The 23439-nt window shown below is 43.2% G+C and overlaps 2 protein-coding genes across 2 annotated transcripts in view; one reads left to right on the forward strand and one right to left on the reverse strand.

Moving 5' to 3' along the window:
* Positions 1–20868, forward strand: part of LOC123030176 (dynein axonemal heavy chain 6-like) — a 32548-nt gene extending 11680 nt beyond the window's left edge. Inside the window, exons 4-8 of the mRNA XM_044443861.1 lie at positions 3761–3946; positions 5520–5592; positions 7575–7726; positions 13898–14120; positions 18958–20868. Coding sequence (XP_044299796.1) covers positions 3761–3946; positions 5520–5592; positions 7575–7726; positions 13898–14120; positions 18958–19061 — 738 coding nt within the window. The 3' untranslated portion in view covers positions 19062–20868. The remainder of the gene's footprint in view (positions 1–3760; positions 3947–5519; positions 5593–7574; positions 7727–13897; positions 14121–18957) is intronic.
* A 99-nt stretch (positions 20869–20967) lies between these two features.
* The window catches only part of LOC123030177 (neuronal acetylcholine receptor subunit alpha-7-like), a 113070-nt gene continuing 110598 nt past the window's right edge, over positions 20968–23439 (reverse strand). Inside the window, exon 10 of the mRNA XM_044443862.1 lies at positions 20968–21489. Within this exon, the coding sequence (XP_044299797.1) occupies positions 20968–21489 (522 nt within the window). The remainder of the gene's footprint in view (positions 21490–23439) is intronic.

Here is a 23439-nt window from a genome sequence, read left to right on the forward strand (position 1 = left end):
GCCCTGCTTCATTTTGTATTCCAAGGCCAAACTTGCCTGTTATTCTGGTTATTTTTTGGCTTCCTACTTTAGCATTCCAATCTCCCATGATGATAAGGACATCATTTTTGGGTGTTAATTCTAGAAGGTGTTGTAGGCCTTCATAGAACCGGTCAACTTCAGCCTCTTCAGCACCAGTGGTTGGGGCATAGACTTGGACTACTGTGAGGTTGAATGGTTTGCCCTGGATTCGAACTGAGATCATTTTGTTATTTTGGAGATTGTATGCCAGTACTGCTTTTCCTACTCTTTTATTGACTACGAAGGCTACTCCATTTCTTCTGAGGGATTCTTGCCCACAGTAGTATACCTGATGGTCATCTGAATTAAATTCACCCATTCCTGTCCATTTTAGTTCACTGATTCCTAAGATGTCGATGTTCAGTCTTGTCATCTCTTCTTTGACCAGGTCCAGCTTGCCTTGATTCATGGATCTTACATTCCAGGTTCCTATGGAGTATAGATCTTTGCAGCATTGGACTCTCCTTTCACCACCAGATACATCTGCAACTGAGTGTCCTTTCGGCTTTGACCCAGTCGCTTCATTCTTTTTGGCACTACTAGTACTAGCCCTCTGCTCTTCCCCAGTAGCATATTGGACACCTTCCGACCTGAGGGGCTCATCTTCCGGCGTCATTTCTTTTTGCCTTTTGGTACTGTCCATGAGGTTTTCATGGCAAAGATACTGGAGTGGGTTGCCATGTCCTTCTCCAGTAGATCACGTTTTGTCAGAACTCTCTGCTATGACCTTTCTGTCTTGGGTGCCCCTGCATGGCAAAGCTCATAGCTTTATTGAGCTACACAAGCCCCTTCGCCACGACAAGACAGTGATCCATGAAGGAGTGACAGCTGTTAAGAGGAACCAAAACTTCAAGTTATCTTTGTTCATGGAACATCATGACCAATAGACCACCCTCTTCAACTGTAAGAGCCTCCAGAAGTTCGTGGGGGGGCATTTCTCACACTTTTCCACCCTCTGCCAAGGTTCTTGTGCTAGAAAAGTGCAAGCTACTCCTTTTACAGGAATATGGAGGTTTGACAGCTAGCTGTCAAAGCTATGGTTTATTTAACAAATGTTTTTGACAGGGCTGTTCAGGGTTTTTTTGCTGGCATGAATGTTTATGTCCCTGTCAAAATTACATTATCCCAACTATAAGACTGAGGTTGTTGCCCACAAACAAACCACCCTGTAGGAATTGGCCTAGCTTCACATGACACAATCTGTCATGGCTTTTCATCTATGCAGGTTTCTTGTACCATGAGAACCCAGTCACTATCCTCTTACGATCCTCTTGCAAAACCATTAACTCTAAAGTCTGAAATCACTTCACTTCTAACTTCCGCCACTCACAGTGGTCCTCAGTTTTGGCTCCTCTTCTGTTCCATAATCTACCTCTTTTCTGAACTCCACAAAACATCTGCAGTCTCCCTGCTTATCCTTTCAAAGTGAGCTCTTGTTATCCCTCTAGCTTTTTGCATCCTTCCTTCCTTATCCTCTGATTTCTTGCATTTATTTTAGTCATGTTTCCCATTTTATCAGCCATTATAATTTAAGCCGTTTCTGTCTTTGGGCTTAGAGCAGTGCGTGTGGGTGTACAAGTTAGAGTAAACTTTGGATGCTACACATTTCTACAGTGGCTTCATTTGGGAAATGTTTCCTTCATAGATGCAAGCAGGATATATGAGGTGCCCTGCAACAACTATAAATGTCCAGTAGACATTTTGGCAAAGTAGCATACAGCTATTTTCAATTAATTATTATTAATTTTTATTAAAGTAATTGCTGAAAATGCTCAATAAGCTGGGAAGAAAAGAGTGACAAAACAGGAAAACAGCTCTAAGAATATCGCACTGTTCTCATAGGCGTATAATTTTACTGACAGGAATTTTCACCCTTGTTTCTTAGCACATTTGGTTATGTCATGTTTGATTACAGATCATCCCCAATGCCAGCCCAGAGAGCTCGACTGCCTTCATTTGGTTTAAAGCATTTTGAAACAACAAACTAAAATTAAATAACAAGTTCCCATGAGTTTTCTATAAAATTAATCGTTGCTATAGCATGTGCTTCTACATTGTAAAACAAGTATGCAGTAAAGGTCCATTTTATTTTTGGTTTGATTCTGTGATTAAATTCCATACATATAGGCACACTACCACTAGCTGACCAGAGTAATGCTCTGAAGGACACCTGCTTCAGCTGAAGTTCTGTTGAAACAGGATTGTGGTATAAGAGTGAATGACTTTGTTCAGATTCAACACCATAGTTTCGTGCTCTGAGAACAAGGCTCAAGCTCGTGTTCTCTTCCCTTGATTCTCCTTCTCTGGCATGGCTGAGAGGGTTCTGCCCTGGACTTGCTCAAATAAACCATGTTAAAATAAATCACATGACAAACTGGGGTTAGTGCAACATGGAACTGATGCTTCTGATCTCCACAGCCACACTAGAGGAGGAGAAAAGGGGAAAGCAGGTTCATCATGTAACACTGAACTATGGTTTAGTGCTATATCGCAATTAATGAATATGAAATAATCTTCAGAGATCCTTCTCCAGATATCCGTACCTTCTGAGGATGGTAAGCGGTGACAGAAGAAAGTATTTATTTAAAACTTTTCTACCCCATCTACTGACGTCTCAGCTTACAATTTACTCTGTAGAGGCTCATCTGGCATATCCTCTCTCTTGTGGCACCAGATAAAGTTCTTTATATTTATCCAGGCCAGGTTGGTGGTGTTCTAGATGAGGTTTCATTCCTCCTAAAGGATTTGGCTTACAACATGGGGGTAAATGATAAATGATAGATTTATCATTGCCTCTCAAGGAATAAGTGCCATCTGTACCTGAAACTGGCTGCCAGAGCTAGCCTGGGCAAAGGTAGCTTGGCCACATTTATCCATTCTCTTGAACCTTTTGCAATGTGTCTGTCTTTGAAGACTTCAATTAGTACAAAATGCAAGTGGTACATGGACTTTCTATGATGGTCAAACTGGAACTGTGAGAACATAGTAAAGGTAAAGGCAAAGGTTTCCCCTTGATGTTAAGTCCAGTCATGCCTGACTCTAGGGGGCAATGCTCATCTCCGTTTCCTAGCTGAGGGAGCCAGCATTTGTTCGCAGACAGTCTCCGTGGTTGTGTGGCCAGCATGACTAAACATTGAAGTGCATGGAACGCTGTTACCTTCCCACCAAAGTGGTACCTTTTTATCTACTTGTATTTGCATGCTTTTGAACTGCAAGGTTGGCAGGAGCTGGGACGGAGCAACGGGAACTCACCCCGTTGTGCAGATTCAAACCGGCAACCTTTTGATCAACCAGCCCAGCAGCACAGCGGTTTAAACCACTGCGCCACCTGCATCCCGAGAGAACATATTCACCAATTTTTAAATAGCTACATCAGCTGCTGCTCCTCATCTGAACAAAAAAATGCTGTTGTTTATTCAAGAAAGCCTTAAACATTTTGGAACCAGCCTATATGAAGGATGAGATTTTGATTTTCAAATGACACTCTTGTGGATGTCTCACCACCATCTGAGATTAAGTAAACAGTGACTGGAAAGAGTGTATTTTCATTTGTAGCACATCACATTTGAAATGCTTTTCCTAAAGAAGTTCACCTGGAACCCACTCTGATTACTTTTAGAGGTAGAGGTTTTTACATGGTCTTACATTCTTTTTTTTTTTCAGGACATACTGAGTCATACTATTGTTTTTCAACTTTCAGACCTCTCTACAAACACTTAACAAAGCTATTGCGGGTTTTGTCGTGATGTCAGAAGAGATGGAGAGAGTGTATCACAGCTTTCTTAACAACCAAGTTCCAGCACTCTGGGCTAATGCAGCATACCCATCACTGAAACCTTTAGGAGGATGGGTAAAAGACCTTGTGCTGAGGACAGGCTTTGTAGATGTAAGTATAAACACTATTCAGACAAGGATATACCATGTTTATGTTTCAGAGCTACAGCTGACTTTTCAGCCAGCTTTTCAGGAAAGTTAATAAAGGACCTAGCCTAAGTTCATGCTTCTATCTTTCCTCTCAAAGCTTGAACATAAATGACATATACGTACATCATCCTCATCATCACTACTCCTAATATTGTGTTGTTAGTGTTGCTGCCACCATTCCTACAAGTGTGTAGCATTACAGAATGATAAGCAGAAAAACCCAAGCCTGTGGCCTCAGTAACAAGCACAAATTGTATTTGTGCAGGAGTCAGCAACAGAGGGATCGGAGAAAGATGGGGCAAGGGCAGCTAGGTAAGACTAGAAAGTGGGCTCATTCTTTCAGTATGGAAAAGAGGACTGGGCTTAATGGAAGTGGATTTTGAGGTGGCTTTGAAGGAATAAAGACAGGAAGCGCTGTGTGGGTTTTCTACAGTGGGGTTTTGGGCATAAGAGGCAGAAAAAGGTGGTCACAGTTGGGATTAGTAGGAAGGAGAGAGAAGTTAACAACACTGTATAAAAGCATAGATACTAAAGGGGAGAGACAATTGTGAATGTTAAGTGCTGGCCTTTTCCATTCATTGCAACTTGGCTTCGATCTTGCTTGAATTAGTAAATGCCAAATATGACTCACAACAAAGAAATAAACCAGAGAACAATTCTCATTCTTTCTTGGCAAAGTGAAACCAATATTCTCTATTCTTGGCATTCACCTTTATGAAGGAGTGCAAGTAATGGCATTATTGCTTCTCGCACTTGAATTAACTGACTGCAGTAAAGATACTCTTTTTTTCGGGCAAAAAAAAAAACCCTGAAAAATGCCTTCTGTGTTTTTAAAAGGCATCTTCACATGCATATTTGTTGTTGCTACCGTTTGATATTGCAATATGCAATTTTGAACATTTCAGTTCTTCAAAACAATTCTACATTTTTGTTGCAACCATTGAAATAATGATCTTCTGGGGCTGTATAGCTGTAAATTGAATGACTCTGCTTTCAAACAAATACCCTGACCCAGAGACCACAACCATGCAGAAATGCTATTGCTTTGCATGGATCATTTGCAGCAAAAGCTGCAAGACTGAAGTCCTTTGGGAAACCAAATCAGATAATAGCAAGGTGGAAAGAGAGCAAAAGGAAGTGTGAATTCAGGTGGGACGCCCCCTCCCTATCAAAGAAAATCAGCACTATGAGCCCTGGACAGCTCCCATTTGCTTTTGAGAGACGTCGGCCCCTCAACAGAGGCCAGGTCCTCACTTTCTTGAGCTTCCGATCTGCATAGGAGAAGTATTTAGCTTAAATCAGTCAGTGCAAGTTACAAACAGAGCCCTTTGCTGCATTCAAGGTTTTCTGGATTGGGCTCAAAGATAATGGGGAAAAAGCTTATATTCGCTTTGATGAAGAAATAGAATTCTGGCCAAACCCACTTCTGTTGTCCAGCAATGCAAATAAAAAGGGTCCAGCATTTCATTTAATAAGTTAAATGGAATATCACATTTTACACCTAATATATATTTCAATGTATGTATGTGTTTTAGTTCTGGATCAAAAGAGGTCAACCTAAATCATTCTGGATCTCTGGTTTCTTTTTTCCACAAGGATTTCTGACAGGTAAATAGTAATAGTTTCTCATTCTAATTCTAATATTTCTAATGTTCAGATATGGGTGCCATTGCTTATGTAGCCAAAACACCACAACACCGAGGGTAGGAATCACCAGATTCAAATGAGCTTTTTAGTTGTTGCAGAAGAACAAAAACCTTTAGCAAAAAGAAACACTAAAGAGGAAGTCCATCCAGAATTGCCCAGCAAGTGCTCAGTGGCCATGGAATGCCAACTGTCTGGCATGGGGATGGGGGCAAAATGATACTGGATCATGGAATCTGGACAAGAACTGGAAAACTAAACAGGACACGCACTGCAAGACTTTGTTGCAAGTTGAATTTGTAAGAATAATTTTCACAGGGGGCAAAAGGAAGGGTTCTGTCTGTGATGAGGAGTTAGGAGGAGGTATGTGTGTGGGGGGGCTGAAACTGTGATGAGAGGGGGAGAGTTAGTGTGCTTAAGTAGAGGACAGAGGGACCCTGATTTTTCCCCTAGGGCCCCCCCCCATCATATTTCCCCTAGAGGAATTTGGCCCAGGAGTATAAAAAGCCTTGAAGCAAAAGTTAGCAGCTTTCAGAACATGGCACCCAAAGTCTGCCCAGTCTGAATGAAGCCATGTCTGCTGGCACCCCTGCCATGATGCACCTCTATAGTCTCCTGGGGGAGGAGGGGGCTTCCTCACAGGTGCAGCCATTTAACTTTGCCCCCCCCCCGAATTTCCTTCTGACTTTAAAGTCCATGGACTGCAAAGCCGTATACTGATCAAGGAGACCTTCTACCAAGATAGTGCTGCAGGTTTCACACACACTGGCACATATAATGTAATTCAAATTATTATTTTTTAAATGAGATGCATATGCCAAGGGTTCCTTTAGTATGCAAGCCACATTTCTAGTATTTAGGTTTCTCAGTTTTGGCACTGCGGCTCTGACAGATAAACTTTTATTATAATAGAGAAGGACTGCTAGGTATATTCTAGTTATACTGGAAATAAAGTAAGCTTCTTTGTAACGAAGTAAACATGCTATGTTCACATGAAGGAACATGCACATACGCAAGAAATTTACGCAAGAAATTGTTCAATACTAACAGTACCATCCTGTTGGTCCTGCTCTGTACAGTGTGACTTACTCCATTGAATCAGATTTGCTTATTTTATGTATAAGAGACCTGAAAGGCATACGAATGCTAAAGATAAGCTTAAATTCTATGGATGTTAGTGGAAGTGCACCTCTGTCTATCTTTTTGATCATGGGACTTAACCCTGCTTGATGTTGTGTTGGAGTCCAATGACATGGTCCTGTAAAAAAGCTTATATGGGTCAGCCCTGTGTATACCCACATAGTCCTTTTAGAAAACTTTTTATGGGAAAGGGACTAAATCCAGCTGCTTCGGTCAAACTTGGGGATTCATTCAAAAAGGCTCGCTTATATCGGGTGGATCTCCATCCTACAAGGAGTACATGTGTGAAAGACTATTCTGTGCCCTTACACACTATAGTTTGAAATGGATACTATTTGTAAAGACTTAAGGGAATAGTGCCTGTGTCTGGGTTAATTATAAGTTCAGAGGTTTCTATGAGGGCTCTTTTCTTACTGTGTTTTGTATGGTGAATTAACAAAAGTAATAAAAATATTAATATAAGACTTCCAAATTAACCAGTGTAACAAAACTATAATAACCATTTGTCTGTTCAGCTTGAAAGTAGTATGCCTTCATGTTTTCTTTGTTTAAAAGTGGTAGCCTCAGCATAATCGCAGTTTATAATTATGCCCTGTTGTAAGAAAACTCTTTGAAAGTATGAATAATTAATTCCTCAGCAAGAATTTTTATCAAGAGTTTGATTTTTAGCAATAAATATGGCTACACTGTTATTTTCTTTCTCTTTTTGTGTGAATGCTTGCCTAACTACCAGTTACTCGCTTGCTGAATGATTCTTGAATCACTGTGTGTGGGTTTTAAAATAATGTACATTTTGTATTTGTCAGGAACTCTTCAGAATCATGCTCGAAAATATAACTTGCCAATTGACGAGCTTAGTTTTAGTTATAATGTCATCCCTGTCTACCGAGATCAAATGCAGGTTGCAGAAGCCTCAAAAATGAGTCACTTTGGACAAGAATTGCCAATGGATGCCCAGGTTTGTTTGTGATCAACATTCAGTAACACAGAAAGAGCACTTTTTGCGTTCTCAGAGTTACCTTTATAAAACAGCAGCATCAATTCTGCATAATCCCCATTACTCTTTTTACTATGTATTTAAAGAGGACATGTTCACACAGATTGGAAAAAAAGGTGAATTGTTAGATCAGTTCTTCGTTGTGGCCTCTGTGCATCACACATATGGGTACTGTGCCTGCACAGTGCCTATGGCTGGGAGATTGATAGCTAACGGTTTGGTGGGAAAAACTCCCCTCCCCTCCCCCCTAGCAGTATATATGGAGTGGAGTGTCCACCATTTTCCAGTCTTTGTGACTGCCGTTCATTGTGCCTCGTGCCGCTTTTGCTCTCACTCTGACCATTTCTTGTTCTCCTCAACTTTTGCGATTATCCTTCTTTCCAAGTTTAACATCCCCCGTTTTTCGATAGTTCCTGTTGTTCTCTTGTTGTTCTCTCGTTTATTCACTTCTTCCTTTTCTAAAAAAAAAAAAGAAAACCAAAAATATATTATTACCCTCTGCACTATCTTCTCTTTTTCTTTTCTAACGATGGCGCAACAAGCGGCTTTCCGCAAGTGCGCGGAATGTGGGTCTAAAATGTTCCCGGCAGACCCGCATGACCTATGCCTCCTCTGCCTGGGAGAAGGGCATAGGATGGACAAATGCACTCATTGTCTGGCCTTCTCGAAGCAGGCCAGAAAGAACCGCGAGAACCACCTTCATAGGCTCTTGTGGGACCGCGCACTTCTCCAATTGGACCCACTGGTTACTCGCCCTGCTTCGACCGCGGCTGTGGCTACTCATCCAGCCTTGCCTGCACCACCGGCCTCTTCTTCCACGGCTCTGCCCTCGCGCCCTTCTGATGAAGGTGTGTCCACCATGGGCGATCAGCCTGTTTCCTCGCCTAAGAAGAGGCATGAAAAGTGGAAGCACAGCAGTTCCAACAAGCCGTCTGACCATAAGAAGGCTAAAAAACATAAGACGGGGAAGCCACCTCGGAAACCTAAGAAGCCTGAGCATTCCAAGCAGCGAGACTCGGGTTCATCGGCACCCTCAGTCCCGACGGCTGTTGCGGTACTGACACCACTGGGCCCAACGCTCCAGGTGGCTATGAGGGTCACCCCTCTGGGGTCCCCTTGATGCATGGGCGGTCCAGCAAGTGAGCCTCCGCAGGCCCCACATCGGGAATTGATCTCAGATGGAGAGATTCGAGACTCCCCACCCAGGGCTAGGTCTCCCACACTGATGCCCCCAGCAAGATTGGACGCAGAGACTGAAATGTCTCCTCCAAGGAGTCGTAGAAGCCGTTTGTCCGACAGGAGATCCGACGACTGGTATCATCTCCGATCCTCATTCTATCACGGATGGGGGGATTACCACTCCATTGGATGCTATTTGGCTCCTTGAGACCGTCTTTCTCCACCAGTTCCTCAGGACCGCCCGACATCCCTGGTTCCGAGAAGGGCACCACTGGCACCGACTAGGGAGAACAGTCGGTCCGTATCATCTGGAGAGTCTTCTTCTAGTGCTCCCCCATACTACACAATAGACTCAGATGAGTCGGAGGTTGACTCCACCTCTCCGGACATGGTGGTGACATACCAGGGCCCTGGATCTCCAGATGAGTCACATGTCTCCTTCGCTGAGTTAATGTTGCGCCTAGTTCAGTCACTGGAGATCGACGCTCTACAATGGCCCAGTCCCAGCACTGATAAATTTTATGTAATTCGTGGGGAGCAGTCGACGTCTATTGTGTTGCCGCCTATCACCATTCTGCGGCAAGCAATGACCCAACCGTGGGACCTACCTGCCCATCCGCAACCAACATCGAGGAGGTATGAAGCCATGTACCGGGTTCGGGAGGAGGACATGCCATTCCTCCTACATCATCCTAAACCGAACTCGGTCGTGGTGGAGTCCTCCCAGGGCAGGGAGTCTCGGGGTCACACCGCACCCTGTGACAAAGAGGGGAGAAAGATTGATTCTGTAGCTCGCCGAGTCTATGTGGCATCTGGGCCTGCGAATATCAAATTATGAGGTGACGCTGGCGCGATACCAGTATTTCATTATGCAGTGTCTCAATAATGTGATCTCCACTCTCCCAGACAACCAAGGCGACCTCGCAAAAGTCTTTATAAAGGAAGTGATGCAGGTCGCAATTCAACAACTCTCCACAGCGAGACATCATGTTGACACCGACTCCAGGACTCTGGTCGGCACCATCTCCCTACAGAGGCATGCATGGCTACGTAATTGCAACTTCCCGGAGGAGATGAAGAGGCGCATAGAGGAGATGCCCTTTGACGGGTCCAGGCTCTTCCACTCCAAGACCGACCACAAGCTCAAGAAGATCCACAAATCTAGGATGACGGCTTGGCGCATGGAAATGCAGCCTCAAACCAGACGTAAGTGGTCTTGGAACCGTCCACAGTACCGACAATCATACCAGCCTAGGCAGCAGCTACAACACCACCGACAACAGCCGCCGCAATGTTTTCAACAGGGCTGTCGCCGTTTTGATGGCGACAAGCACCAACGTTGACGGGATGGGCGGACCTTTCCTCTACTCCTCACTTCACCCACCCCTCTCTCATTTGGGGACCGGCTGAAAAGCCGACTCCCCATTTGGGAGTCCATCACATCTGATAGGTGGATGTTATCCATCATTCAGCATGGATATCGGATAGAATTTGACATCGTTCCTCCATCGAGCCCAACATCATTCCTCCTGGTTTATGCCAGGCTCGCCAGCATTGCTCGATGAAGTTCGACAGCTTCTCCGTAAAGGAGCGATTTGACAAATAGCCCCCATGGAAGGACTCCACGGATGCTATTCGAGATATTTTACGGTTCCGAAGCGGGGCAGTGGTCTCCATCCGATACTGGACTTGTGAAACGTTAATAGGTTTATCACAACGAAAAGATTTTGGATGACCACCCTTCAAAATATCCTGCCGTTGCTGAGGAGGGAGGACTGGTTCGCCTCATTGGACTTAAGGGATGCCTATTTCCACATTTTGATCCATCCATGCCATAAGCGTTTCCTCCGTTTTGCTGTTGCATCGGAAATATTTGAATTCACAGTGTTGCCCTTTGGATTGGCTACCACACCAAGGGTTTTTACAAAGTGTATGGCTCCGGCCTGTGCATTCTTATGGCTACGGTGTTCAAATTTACCCCTGTCTCAACGATTAGTTAATAGTCTCTCAGACCAGAGGAGGGCTTCTTTCATCGATAAATACGACTCGCAGCCTGCTGCAGGATCTTGGACTTTGCATTAACATCGAGAAATCCTCTCTTGTCCCTGCACAAATGATCAATTTCATCAGAGCCCGTTTGGATTCCATGACAGCGAAGGCATTCCTTCCACAAGACAGGCAACATACCTTGGCTCGACACATCCATCGAATGCGACGGGACCGGATGGTTCCTGCCCGATCCATCCAAAGACTCTTGGGGCATATGGCTGCGTTGGTCACCATTGTCCCACATGCCAGACTTCAACTTCGCCAGCTCCAGCTCTTTTTCAACAAGATGTTTCGACCGCAAGTGGACTTGCCCACGAAATTAATCCAGCTTCTGTCCTCTGTTCTTCGGTCTCTAATATGGTGGACACTTCCAGCCAATCTAAATGTTGGGGTTCCGTTCCGACCCTGGTGCCCTTCAGTGACTCTTGGTACCGATGCATCCCTGATAGGGTGGAGAGCAGTGGGCTCTGATCTACGCACTCAAGGTGTCTGGAATCTACAGGAGTCCAAGAATCATATCAATTTCCTGGAACTTCTGGCAGTATTCAAAGCCCTACGATCATTCAAAGACATTCTTCAACACCAAGTCGTTCAGGTAACCTCGGACAACATTGCTACGGTCTTTTACCTGAACAAACAGGGCGGGACAAAGTCGCCTACGTTAGCTCACCTATCGATACAGATATGGAACTGGTGCATCCCGAGAGATATTGCCCTCGTGGCAGTACATCTAGCCGGTACAGACAATGTGGAGGCCGATCTTCTAAGCAGACAAATGTCGACATCCCACAAATGGGAACTGGATCGACGGATATGCAATTGAGTTTTTCATCAGTGGGGACATCCAGTCATGGACTTGTTCGCTACCCGTCAGAACAGGGTATGCGAAACCTTTTGCTCGAGAGCAGGGATCAGACAAGGATCTTCAGGGGATGCTTTCATGATCCCTTAGAACAATATGAACTTTTACGCTTTATCTCTTATTCCCCTCGTTATGAGAGTAATATCGAAGATAGTTCACGACGGGGCCACAGGACTTCTAATAACTCCATGATGGCCATGCCAAGCAGGGTTCTCAACACTCCTTCAAATATCTCACGATGACTATCTTCAACTTCCATCTGTCCCATATCTAATTACTCAGCGAGCAGGCACAGTCCGCCACCCGGACTTAACATCACTGAAATTAACAGCATGGCGGATTCGATGACAGTCGGACCCGATTTGGTACCGACGGTGTCTGCCTCTTCTACAGATCGTGTCTCCGCCTCTACCACTCGAATCCATGCTTCGAACCCGTCTGCCTTCCCTGCCTCGTCGGATTCGAGAAGTTTCCCAGCGGGCTTGCCAAATTTCCACCCAGAAATTCAGAACATTCTCGAATCTGCGTTAAGACCATCAACCTGAAAATCACACACAGCTAAGTGGCGGCGATTCTCTAATTTTGCCGAGTCTCGCTCGTTTTTGCCAGTTTCAGCATCTATTGAGAATATTCTTCAGTTCCTCTTCGAACTCCACAAATCAGCACTTAAACCATCTTCCATAAAGTTGTACACGGCTGCAATTTCATACTACCTTGGTACAATTCAGGGATTCTCCATCTTTTCTCAACCATTGATAAAGAGGTTCCTTAAAGGACTGGATAATCTCCATCCAACGATCAGACCAGTTATGCCGACTTAGAGTCTTTCAGTGGTATTGCAAGCACTAACAAGACCTCCATTTGAACCATTGGCGAGTATCGATTTGTGCCTTGTTTCTTGGAAGACAGCATTTCTTGTAGCAGTTACATCAGCTCGAAGAGCTAGCGAGCTCTGTGCACTCAAGGTAGACCCTCCCTACTTGAATTTCCATAGGGAGAAAGTTGTTCTACGAATGGATTCGTCTTTTCTACCGAAAGTGGCTACATCTTTTCACATGAATCAAGAGATGTCTTACCTGCCTTTTTTCCATCTCCATCGAATCCGATTGAGAGGTCCTTACACACACTCGACGTAAGGTGCTGCTTAGCCTTTTAAAGGTCAAGAACTGAATCTATTCGACATTCCAATCGGCTCTTCGTTAAATACTCTGCGCAGGCCCAGGGACTTCCTGTTACCCCTCAAAGACTATCAAAATGGATAGTTTATACTATTATGCTTTCATACCAGTTGGCAAAGATGGACTTACCTACAATCCCATGGGGTCATTGTACTCGAGCAGTAGCTGCTTCTTCAGCCTTTGCAGCAGGGGTCCCGATTGATGTCTGTAGAGCGGCCACCTGGGCCACTCCATGCACATTCGCTAAACATTATCACCTGGATGTCCATGCGAGACAGGACTGCTCCTTTGGACGTGCCGTTCTGTCAGCTGTTCTTCGTTGATGACACCTTGATGACACCTTCCCTCCTCCAGTCAGGGTAAGCTTGCGAATCTACCCATATGTGTGATGCACAGAGGCCACGACAAAGAAAAGCAGGTTGCTTACCTGTAACTGATGTTCTTCGAGTGGCCATCTGTGCAGTCACACAACCCACCCGCAGGCCCCACTTGGTGTCACCGGGTGGTGTTTTGGTACCATGTTATTCTTGCCTCAGTACCTATACAGTATTTTTCTCTTTTGTTGTCGATACCAACAAATTTTCCTTACTTAGTTACAATTTCTTCTTTAGAGAGCGAACATCCGGTCTATCAAATGGCGGACACTCCGCTCCATATATACTGCTGGGGGGAGGGGAGCGGAGTTTTTCCCGCCAAACTGTTAGCTATCAATCTCCTGGCCATAGGCACTGCGCAGGCACAGTACCCATATGTGTGACTGCACAGATGGCCACTCAAAGAGCATCAGTTACAGGTAAGCAACCTGCTTTTTTGATTATTCAGCTCGTTTGCTAGTTGGTTTTCATCTCTTGATATTCCTTTCAGCTCCCTTCTCCTGAAGATGGTGTGCTGGTCCATGGGATGTTTATGGATGCCAGCCGCTGGGACAATGAATATATGGTTATAGAAGATGCCTTCCCTAGGCAAATGAACGCAATGTTGCCAGTTGTGCACTTCGAACCCCATCAAAACTATGAACCAAGCTCCTTGTTATATCAAGCACCCCTCTATAAAACTGGAGCCCGTGCAGGAACACTCTCCACCACAGGTAACCTTTTCTTTAATCAAATGGAAGTAGATAATTTTAGTTAATTTTGGGCATAACATGAAAATGCTATGTGTATGGACAGAGGCGTGAACTTAATTGTGCTCTTACAAGAGAGCCATGCCTCCGAGGAAAAGATCCTCTGAGGTATATCACATCTTCAGAAGCAAGTAGAAATGGGTGAGTTTCCTGGGCTAATTCAGACTGGGGCTGGCAATTATGAGCAGAAGGAGAGAATGTTTGTATTATTCTTTTTCCTCAAGAGCTCTAAAGGTACTCATCATTGCAACGTGTCCTGTAGTGGGCCCCCAGATCGCCTTGCCTGGTGGCGGTGCCAGTGGCAGAAGAAGCACGCCTGCCACCACAATGCTCCTCCCCTTCTCCCTGCACCTCCTCCGTAGCTGCTGCAGCCACAGTGTGAGTGAGGTTCGGGTGACTTTGTCTGTGTCCCTTAGACCCCTTTCTCCGATTCCCAGAGGGCTGGAACCATAATTTCCAAAGGGGCTTCTTATATTGCCAGGCTTCCTGGAAGATTACATTTCCCAGTGCCCCAGGTACTGGGGAAGGAAAGGAGGATGGAAGGGAGAGAGACCTATATTCCCTCCTACTTTGTTGCCAGCACCACAGCAGGCACGTTAGTGGGTATATAACAAGGTGTTCTCCATTTGAAATCTGTTCCAAAGTGAATAGCTGGGATCCCTGATAGTTACCCTATTTTGTGGCATATATTGCAAGTCAGTGAGGATTACATTTTAAGCCAAGGAATCAGGAAACTCTGCCATATCTCTAGCCCCACTTAAGCTTTAAAAAGAACCAAGTCTCATTTCTTTTCCTGAGAGTAAAATATATGCTTTAAATCAACTGGATTTTTAAAAGTTACATTTTATTGAAATTAAGATTTTTTATTCCTATGTGAGCAGAATTGCATGAGTTTGCTCACTGCTTTCATTCCCACAGGCATAGTACTTTTCTCTCTAATTTGTTTCCCATTAAGTTATCTGTATATACAGCATTCAGCTGCGCCTTCAGCTTGCTTATTATCTGTATACACCATTCATGTTCTTCTCTGCCCTGAGCAGAGTTCTATGCAGAATGCTTCTGCCAGTGGGAAGATGGTGGAGGGGGTGCTTGGTTCTCCCTTCCCTTTGGAGCTTCACTTCACCTTTCTTCCAAAGGGCCCTCAATCCTCCAGAGAAATTTTTCAGAGGGGATGAGGGGATGCAAATGAAGGAGGGTTGCCTCCACCTCCCTTTTGTCAGCGGAAATGTCCCACTAAATTGGAAGCTTTCTGCAGACAGAAGAAACCTTTCTTTTTGTGAAAGGACAGCCATGGATCCAACCTTTCTACTTCTTCGTAAATGACTTCAAACCAAAAATGCAATCCAAAAACTATACTAAAATAGTGATGGAGAAAAGTACCTGTAGACATTTTTGTAAGCTTCCCCTTTCATCTGTACCTTTTTAAAATTTTGTACATGTTATCTTCAGTATTCAGTCCACATACTGGGACTCATGCAATCTGGGTCTAATCCCCACTCAGTCATGGAGCCAATTGGGTGACTTTGGGCCAGCCGCAGACTCTCAGCCCAACCACCTCACAGGGTTGTTGTTGTTAGAATAAGATTGAGTGCAGCAGGAGAAGAATGATGTAAAGCACTTGGTGTAAGAAAAAGTGGGATATAAATCCAATAAATAAATAAATAATCAGAATTTGGGGTTTTCATCAGATCATTTATATATAGCAACAATACTGGATTACCGAACACACTAGGAACCTGCCTGACTCACTAAACATTTAATCATATGCATGTTTAGACAGAAAAAGTCCTAAACTCCCCGCACTCCCCTGCTAGGATGGCTTAATGACTGCTGGGAGTTGTAGAACTTGCTTCTGTCTAAACATGCATCTTAACGACCTCATCATACTCAGCTGCACTGATGATGTTTGAGAGGATTTCATAAGCATAGGTCTGGATCATTCATCCAGATACTAAACTGGAGATTGGGGTAGATATAGCCCTGGAAGGCAAGGATGGCCACCCATTTCCTAAATGCTAGGAAAATTGGAAAAAGCAGAACCCCTTTTGATCATCAGGTCTATTCTTAAATGGAAGTACCTGCTTCAAAACCTTCCTGCAGCAAGTAATCTAGCCCTTTGCACTAGTTCACAGAAAGTTTTGCTGGCTGCCATTTTACCTACCTATCAGTGGTATGACTATAGGAGCCAGGCTTGAGTGTGGTGTGCCATAACAAAATGCTTTCTTAGGTGATAGTACTCTGAGGACAAAAACAGAGGAGCTGTATATGCTGAGCTTACCAGGCTCCTGTTGCTCAGCTTCCATTTTTGTCACCACTTGTTGAATACCCTGGAAATGTGGGGGCAAAAAGTCATCATTCTGCACCAAACAAAGGGTCGGTGTTAAAGTTTTAAGCAATTAAACTTCCTGTAATTTGATCGAGTTGGTTTGGCATTTATGAGTGGAAAGACTGGGAGGGGAAACACAAACGTTTCCCCGAGAGTTCCCTTCCAGCTCATTATGTTGATGCATGAAAGTGCCCTCCATGTGCATTAACATGCTGCCCCTTGCGAATGGTAGACTTCTATACTTCTTAATGGGTGCCTGACCCAGCTTGGCTTCTCTGGGCAGCATTGGAAATAGTTGCACAGCTGCAGGCCCTCACACTCTAACACAGCCGCACCATCGTGCCTAAATACAGCGACGAGCACCAGGGAATGGACTTTGTGGCACCGGCCACAAAGTTTTTACAATAACTTTGGGTAATCTAACTGGTGGAAAAGCAACTCTGCAAGGGCACTAAAGGTGAAAAACATGAGCATTCACCACTGCTGACCTGAATAGAAATGGTACTGACCCTAAGAAAATTGGTTGGCCCAGTGGAGGTCAGTGCTGTGTACTGCAAGGGATGCTCCAGGTCTCTACGCCAGTTGTAGATAATCATTTAATGAAAGGTCCAGAAAGGGATCTGATTCAGCACAATAGTCATGAATCTGATCCCCAGAAGTTGGGTTTCTAGTGACTCAGAAGTTATACTTGCTACAGGGCATTTCAGGCCATATTTTTTTTAAATTGACAGGTTGCAAAGAAGACAGAATTTATGGTTGTGCCATCAAGGTTACTTTTCAAAAGTAAAAGTAAAATACAGATTTTGGCAAAACTCATATTCCTAGGCTTGGAAATAGGTGTTTCAGGGACTCACAATCTCTGATTTTTATCCAGCTGGCATTTTAATCCAAGCCAATGCCATGTTGCCCAGCATGTCCTATATCATTTCCCCCGATTCTTACCCCGTTGTTCCCACACCTCTGCAATGTCAGCAGCAAGCCACAGGGGGAGGACAGCACAGGCAGGACACCCCCCATTCCCCAGTGGTTGCAGTGCCCCACAAATAAGCTACACAAGTCCCTCCCCTTTTTCTCAAGGTAAATTTCAGAATATTGTAAGTGTATTGAAATTCCTGTCATATTGTACAAATAGGTGGCAAAGGTATTTTGTCTGAAGATCAAACCTTTTTTGCATGAAGTAATACCGTAGCTAAATATGGTAACACAACAAAATGTAATTCCTAATGAACCTTTATTACTGTTTTCATTGCTTACTGGTAGAATGTGGGGCTGCCTTATAAAGAATTGGTGATACTTTTAGGAGCTGCAAAAAATGAGGTTGCTAGATCTTGGAAAAATGCCCAAGGGCTCTGATTTCAGAAACATCTCTTCAGAGTATGGTCAGTGGCATTGGCAGAGAAACTAACCAGTTGCTTTTCTCTAGCTAGAGGGGAAATAAAGAAAGATAATGTTGTATTAACCTGATATCCATCCTTAATGAGGAAGCTGGATCTCCAGCCTGCTTTCTGGGGTAGTAGGTTTTAAGCTGGCATAGAAAAAGACTAATTAATAATTGCTGTAATATACCAATTGTAAGCAGTGCTGTGCATTTAATGTCTTGGAAAAAAAATAACAACAAATAAGCTACAGGAGGAAAGGAAGGAGCTGCTTTGACCTGCCAGGCTGCTGTTCCCATTTCCAAGCACTGGGAAGCATAGGAGACAGACCTCCGTCTCTTTTCTGATGCAGCTTGCCATCCGAGCGCTGCCATTGCCAGGCATGGGGAAGAAACTTCCTTTCCCTGTCCCTGTTGCCACTGGATCAATAAAAGCAGACAGAGCAGTAAGTGGGACAGCAGGAACGTAAAATGGAGGGAGAGCAGCTGGATTGTGGGTGACCAAGTAGAAGGATTCTGGAGGTGTATGTGGGAAGGGTGGGGGTGATGAACGTTCAAGGTCAGATTCAAGTTTGGCTTAGTTTCTGAGCCACTCTGATGTGACCCTAAGGATGTCACCCATCTCTAGTTCTAACTCACATTTACATGAGGTAAGATCACTCGTTAGACCTGCATGTGGTTTCCAAATTTGGAATGGCCAACAACGTGTTTAGTTTGAACAGGCAGCATGATACTGTTTTGGAATTACAGGCCATTTCTTTAATTGCGCAATACAACAGTGTCACTGAAAACCAGTTCTGTATGTACAGAAGGCTGATCATGATGCCCCACGTGGTGCTTTCCGTGAAAATGGGAAGGACTGATCCACAAGCTTAGTAGACCTCTCCCTCTCCCCACAAAGCTAGCTAGCTCCAAGAAACCCCCATTATGTGGACCAAGTTGCAGGGACCCTCGTCCTTCAGTTCAGGTTACATTCAGTCTTAATGAGATGAGTACGTTGTAACATCCTATATTTTATTTATGCTAGATTTCATTCATGTCTTGCTAGTATTAGCTTGGGAAATTTGGAGTTTGACAACTTTCCTTCACTTTTGAATTAGGCCATTCTACCAATTTTGTGGTTACTGTCTTACTGCCTTCCAAAAAGCCAAGTGACTACTGGATATCCAAAGGGTCTGCACTGCTTTGCCAGCTGAATGAATAACTGAAACATGGTTGCTGACCACTCGCCTGTTGTCCGTATTGCATGCCGAGCAAGTGATGACTCGCCCTGTGCCTTAGCCTCAGCATCCCATGTAATCTCACCGTTTGAAGACCATTCATCTCTCCCAGCTGATATGCATTCACATTTCTAATTCATTTAGCTATCGTGTTGATTTCCCTTCTCTCTCCTTCCCGTCATGTATTCATTTGCAACGCATGTATTTTATGCATCTGTAGTACTGCTCTAAAAAAAAAAAAAAAAAAAAAAACTACCCTACAAAATCTGCCTATTTCAAACAAAGAAACATGTTTTGCATCGGAAAAGTATCTTATTGTAAGTCCCATGTTGTACACTTTTCTAACTTGTTTTCTCTGTGCATGCAATTTGCTTATAAAGGAAGTTTCTTAAGAAATAGTCGCAGTCAGCATTGGAATGGCTGATTCTGTTTATCTATAAAATGTAAGTAATAAATATTTCACACAGACACACAAAAATAGTTATGGGGTATTTAAATAACCGCTTCTTGTGTTTGTCATTAAGATGACTTTCTAGACTCCATCATCAAGCTTGCAAAATTGCTGGAAATACTTACATTCTGCAACAGATCCCGTAATTATGACACACTTCTTTTGTGTACACACAGGTTCAAACTTCATTTTTCCCCATACAAAACACATTTCATAATGGTTCAATCTTCAGGCAGGCTAAGCTCATCATGGGAGTATTGGTCACATTTGCATTTGGTCATTTGAAGGCTTCCTCTGCCATGACTTTCAGTAGAAGAAAGCTGCCACATAGATGATCACTATCTTAAAGGGCTCCTATGCATGAGTTGTACCCTCCTTTACTCATTGCTAGCTATAGCAAACAATTCTCAGTTTAGGTTGCAATGATTACAATCCAACTCAGGTTGTACATCGATGAGACGTTAATGTACAATTAGATGCATGAGCGTAAGAGTGGAAATGTGTATCCCATTCAAAGCCATATGATGCAGACAGAAGGACTCTTCCTTGGACGTGCAAAACGATGGCCATCTGAATATGTTTCTGATTTACAGTGCTGGTTTTTAACCCAGCAAGTGTTACATGTGCTGCTTTGGTGTATGTTTGGAACTGCTGCATAATGCTCCCAGAAATGAGGATCAGTATGTATTAGACCAATGCTGTTTAAGGAAATTGGAAGTTTATACAAATTAATTGAAAGGTGAGAATAACAGCATGCAGCTACAACAATTCAAATTAATGAAAGGAGACTTAGTAATTTGCATAATAGAAAAGCTGAATGTCAGACATTGAAAATATGTTTAACTTATTAGAAAAAGACCACTGTATTGACTTTATATTGTTATCAACTGGAGAAATGTTTCAGACTATCACAGTGATAATAAAAGGTAAAACTTGCCACTTATTTGGCAAACTGCAACTAACAATATCATTCAAGGCTGAAGTGACACATTACCATAAACAAATCCTGTGTTAAGCAAAGATGAAAAATAAAAGTATTGAACATGATATTTAGCAAATCTAGGAGTGATTTACCAATGCAACAAAATGTTCACTAGTGTTTTCCTAGGAGTACACATAATTAACTATTTACTTGGTAATGCTTATGTTTATATCTCATTTCTTGTCTAATATTTATCAGAGGTCATGATCACAAGTACAGGGAGAAGACACTCTTTAAGAAACAAGTAACAGATACTTTTGCCAGGTATTTAATCCTGTGTTTATTACCTCTAGCATCATGGGGCTAATTGAATAGTGAAGCTCCTTTTCTCTATTGAAGTAAGCAGAGAAAATAAACTTCCTCATTTTAGATAACATTATTTAGCAAAATTAATGGCATCAATTCATAATCTCCAATTACATTTGAGAGTTTTCTGTTCATTTCTGATACCTTCGCCTTATGTAAAATCTTTTGTAACAGCTTCAATAAAATTTGGAGCAGACATTAGTATTGTGAGTGTGCAGATGATGGCAAAGAGTGAAAATGCCACAAGGCACAATCTGTCTATGACGGCAGCTGCAAACTTCCATTCGCTGCAGACTTCTTCCCCCTCATCCTGTTTTCGGAAACGAGCTGCGATGTACTGAACTTCTTCCAAGATTTTCACGATCACTGGAATGGTGTCCATTAAAGCTTTTCTCTGAGCAATTTCAGTGTCTTCAGGTGAAGAGCAGGGGCCCTTTCCACCCTTGCTGCCCATGTCACTGTTCTGCAGGCAGCAGGGGTTTTCCGTGACATGGTAGCTGTAGCTCACATTGCCGTTGCTAGATTGGTGTCCTGGTAAGACGTTCATTTCTACGCTGCTGACACTTGACTGGTGCCTTGAGTGGCTGTATCTGCAGGAAAGAGGCCTTATGCTTTCTCCAGGTTTTTTCATTCTCAGAAACCAAGCAAACCAGTTCAGCAAAATGACACGGACCTGAAAAGCAATAGGGGCTATCAATGCAACTCACAGAGGTTTCAAATGAACGCAGCACGCATGAACTGCAACAAGTAGCAGCAAGGAGCAGGAATGAAAGATGGAAATAGGCAGATTGGTGATGCATGCCTCAAGGGAGCTTCACCTACAGGCCTCCTTCCATTCACTGCAGGGCTACATCTAGAAAGGGCTAAATATTGCTTGTGTATGTGCTTGGCCCTGCTTACACAAGGCGCAACAGGGGCCACCACTTGTGGATGGGAATCAGCAGGGGTGGAAGTGCCCCACTGGATGCTGACCTAAGATGCCATTGCCTGACAACAGAATGTCTGTATTAGCTGTGTGTCCATAGCACTTTCCATTTCAGCCCAGACATCTGAAGAATAGACTCACATATGTTTGCATCTTAATGTTGCCCATCATCTTTTGTAATAAAAACATGGCTAGTTTTCTGGAAAAAAATGAGTTCTTCCAAGAAGTTAAATTTACTAATTCTACCAAAAATATTAATTAAATCTATGTAACTCAAAAAATAACTTCAGCGGGAATTATAGTTATTTCCATATGTAGCCATGTTTTATTACAAACCACAGTCGGAGTGTTACCATTGGCATGTTGGGGCTGTCAAAATTACTCAGAAAGAGCCCTGACTCCAAATTAAGATGCATAAATGATATAGGTAGCATGAAATAAACAATTATTTACTTTTTTGATATTCTAAGGTACAGTGGAGTGGAAAGTTACTTGGAGAATTTCAAGGACCATTTATGTTATTTAGAAGACGGTAGTTTTTCAGAGGGAAACATTGAAACCAAAGAGTGTAGGAGCTTCCCAATCTGGGATGATCACGTGGGCCTTGGCACACATCTAAGGGCAAAGTTTTGCTGCTTGGGAAATGGCCAGATTAACACACATACATTGGAAACTGATGATGGCCACTTTTCAGCTATCCAGGAAGGAGGAAGTAAAAAGGTTTGAATGGATATTTCCCTTAAAGTATGGTCAATTGACATGTTATAAATTAAACAAGTAAATAATCTATTCATGGAAGTCAGAAGCTGGATGGGGGTGAGTTGGTTCCCACCAACCCTTATGGATGGAGAGTATGAGAATCATGATAGATTGCTAGGAAATTAAGAAGCTAGGCCATTTTACTAGGATTATATTCTTGGGCTTTTCTCTGCACCATTAACAGATGAAAGGTAACACCCTCACGTTTTGCATCTTAATACACAATGGCTTTGAAATGGTTCTTTGAGCCTTCTGAATAAAACACTCCAGCCTTATACTCAGTTATAACCACATGGCCTTTCTCGAGGGCTCTGCTGGCATTAATATAAACTGTGTGAAGCTAGTGAAGTAATGCATGAGCCTGAACTCCCCTGCCCCACAACCTTTCTGAAACTGCTGGCCTTTTTCTGATCTTTAGCAGAGCTCCTGGCAGGCTCAAATTCTTTTTATTTTTACTGATCAGTATGGAATGGGAGGCGGCAATTGCTACAAGCAAAATACCCTTGGATGTTGTATCTACATTACTGAAATTATTTCCTTACCCTGAGGAAGCATGTATGTAACTGTTAATTGGCCTTATAAAATAATGTTCTAGTTGTTTTTGCTATGTTAGGAAAGAAGAGAGTATTTTTAGTGCAGAGGAAATAATCCACAAATCAAACTCTGCTAATGTCAACACCTCCTGCAATATAGTCTCAGCTAAACAATGAACAAAATGCCTCAGGCCAGTCATCATCTGTCTAGAAACTGGACCAAATATTGCTTGTGAGGTTCATATTGAATAAATGCAAATCCACATATTGGTTAAGATCCAAATAACCAGGAGACTAGTTCTGTAAGCCTTCTACTTGTTTCTCGACCTCTTTCTTTTGCATGTGTTGTACAACAAACTACAAAGGCTTTCATAAATTGCAATAGGACATGGTAAATTGGTGTGAC

The sequence above is a fragment of the Varanus komodoensis genome, unplaced genomic scaffold (assembly GCF_004798865.1).
Source record: "Varanus komodoensis strain SLA01 unplaced genomic scaffold, ASM479886v1 scaffold43, whole genome shotgun sequence".
NCBI classification, from domain to species: domain Eukaryota; kingdom Metazoa; phylum Chordata; class Lepidosauria; order Squamata; family Varanidae; genus Varanus; species Varanus komodoensis.